Here is a 2,387-nt window from a genome sequence, read left to right as displayed (position 1 = left end):
CGTGCTCCGTCTCCTCCTCATTGTCCCCGTCGATCCCGCACGTGTCCTGGTCGTCCAGCTCCAGGCTCTGCTGGCTGGCCGCGGACTCGCTGTCCTCCGCCATCGCGGCGGCGCGGGCTGGGGCGGCGCTCCGGGCAGCTGGCGCTGGGGGCCGGCGCGGCGGAGGCGGCGCAGCGAGCAGCTCCCTCTAGCGCCGCCCGCCGTTTCCTCAGAGCCGGAGCCGCAGGCGTGCCCGCCCCTCCTGGCCCCGCCCCGCCAAGCCTCGCCCCGCCCCTCCTCGCCTGGCTCCGCCCCGCCCCCGGGCCCGCCCCCTGCGGCCCTGGTTGGGTGGCGGGCGGTCCGCGCGCCCCCGCGGCCCGGGGTAGGGAGCGGGCGGGGCGGAGGGTAGTAGGGGTGGTCGCGAGCCGCCGCGCGTAGAAGCGTGGTCCCGGATCCCGGCCGGTGCCTGAACCCTGCGCTCGCCTCTGAATGGCGCAACCTGAAGACCCCGAATCCTGAGTCTTCGTTTTGCGAGCACAGGCAATGCGATTTTACATCTCTTCGTATTAGGAAGACTTTTAACTCTTTGCAGGAAATTCTTACTCAGGGGTAGGCGTGCCAAGACCACTGATTTCCAGAACCCTAACCCCCGCCCTTCACCTCATCCCCAACCACGGACGCTTTGTAAAAGTTCCATTTCGTATGTCTCTGTCTTTCCAGTATACTATAAAGTCAAAGCCCGAGTCAAAACAGAGTGCTTCCAGCCTTCCCGCCTCTCCGTTCTAACGAGACTCTCAACCCTAAAACTCTTGACAGAGAAAAATGTGGAACTGCCCCTGTTTTTGCTGGACGGCTTAGACCACAACCATCTTTGGGGAAATGGGACTTGTCCATGATGCTGGGGCCTTGGACAGTGTCAGTGAGTGAGGCCACTCTGGCGTCCTCAAGTGAAGGTTATGACCTACATCTCCGAGCAAAAGTGGGTGGCCTTCTAGGCTCAGATGGTCCCGTTTCTCTCCCCGTGAACGCAGGAGGGGAAGGAGGCACCCCGCGGATTGCCAAATAAAACGCGGGTGAAGTCCAAACTCTTATTTGCTGTTGCAGTCTGTACACCCCGGTCCCTTCCTTTGTTCTCCTTTCATGAGCAGAGTTCAAGGTCCCCCTGGGTCATGGGAAGCCTACATGGCTTTACAAAGGCAGTGGAAAGATAGTTATCAGAAATGCTCAGAGAGGAAAAAAGAGGCTTTTAAAAGCCACCTGAAATTTTTGGTGCCGGTCCTTTTTTTTGCAAAAGGCATTGGGAGCATTTTGGGGCTCCTTTTTTTCCCCACAAGCCAGACCATGCCCTTAAAATACGGTAAGATAGAAGTATCTAGAGACAAAAATTGCAGAGCTATTTCAAAGTTCACCAGACTTTTATGACTGACTGAGGTTGAGCCAGCAAATGTTCTGTAAGAAGTGCAAAATGGGGCCAAACCACGAAGGAAATACAATGCTTTATTTCACAATTGCAATGATTTCTGAGGCAGAAAGTCACATGTGGCCTCTAGCGTCAAACTTTAGGCAAATATAGATCAGTGAATTTCCCGCTGCTCATCCCTGTGAACGTGAAGAGTTGGCTAACGGTAACCTGGTTGGATAGTCAGCAGGACGCTGCAAATCTATCCCATCAGTTGCTATAGCCTATTGGAAGGGTTCTCTAAAATGTTTTAAAAATACAAAGCAGAGTCAGCAGACACGTATTATTTATATGAATTCTCAAGAAATTTTGACTGAGAACCTCTCAAAAAGAATAAGAAAACAAATAATCCTGGAGAAATATTAAAATGAGGGTATCAAAAAACAGTTAAGGGCCTCCCTGGTGGCGCAGTGGTTGAGAGTCCACCTGCCGATGCAGGGGACGCGGGTTCGTGCCCCGGCCCGGGAGGATCCCCCGGGCCGCGGAGCGGCTGGGCCCGTGAGCCATGGCCGCTGAGCCTGTGCGTCCAGAGCCTATGCTCCGCAGCGGGAGAGGCCACAACAGTGAGAGGCCCGCGTACCGCAAAAAAACAAACAAACAAACAAAATAAAACAGTTAAACACTGGAAAGCAATGATAAATAGGGAACATCTGTTCCCCAGAATGCAAAGAAGTTGGCCCAGATGACTCTTTGGTACTGGATGGAGGTATTACATAATACAAACGTGTGTCATCATTAATCATTTGAAGGAGGACAGAGTTTGCCGACAACCCTGGAAAATTCTTAAATCCTATTGTTAAGCATAGAAACTCACTATGTTTCTAAAAAATTTTGCTTCTTCCTCCGGTTTAATCCCAGAGTTTGGGGGACTGGAAGCAGGTGGTATCTTCTAGAATCTCAGATCCAACATTTATTTGGGGGAAGAGAGTACTGTACAGTGATTACTAGC

General features: G+C 52.9%; 1 protein-coding gene across 1 annotated transcript in view; it reads right to left on the bottom strand.

The window, feature by feature from the left end:
• NMT2 (N-myristoyltransferase 2) overlaps positions 1 to 103 on the bottom strand; it is a 69,548-nt gene extending 69,445 nt beyond the window's left edge. The window contains exon 1 of the mRNA XM_007460882.1: positions 1 to 103. Within this exon, the coding sequence (XP_007460944.1) occupies positions 1 to 103 (103 nt within the window).
• Between the last annotated feature and the right edge of the window lie 2,284 nt (positions 104 to 2,387).

This window comes from Lipotes vexillifer, unplaced genomic scaffold, assembly GCF_000442215.2.
Source record: "Lipotes vexillifer unplaced genomic scaffold, Lipotes_vexillifer_v1.1 scaffold534, whole genome shotgun sequence".
In the NCBI taxonomy this organism is placed as follows: Eukaryota; Metazoa; Chordata; class Mammalia; order Artiodactyla; family Lipotidae; genus Lipotes; species Lipotes vexillifer.
The sequence above is the reverse complement of the archived record's forward strand: the minus strand, read 5'-3'. Positions and strand labels throughout refer to the sequence as shown.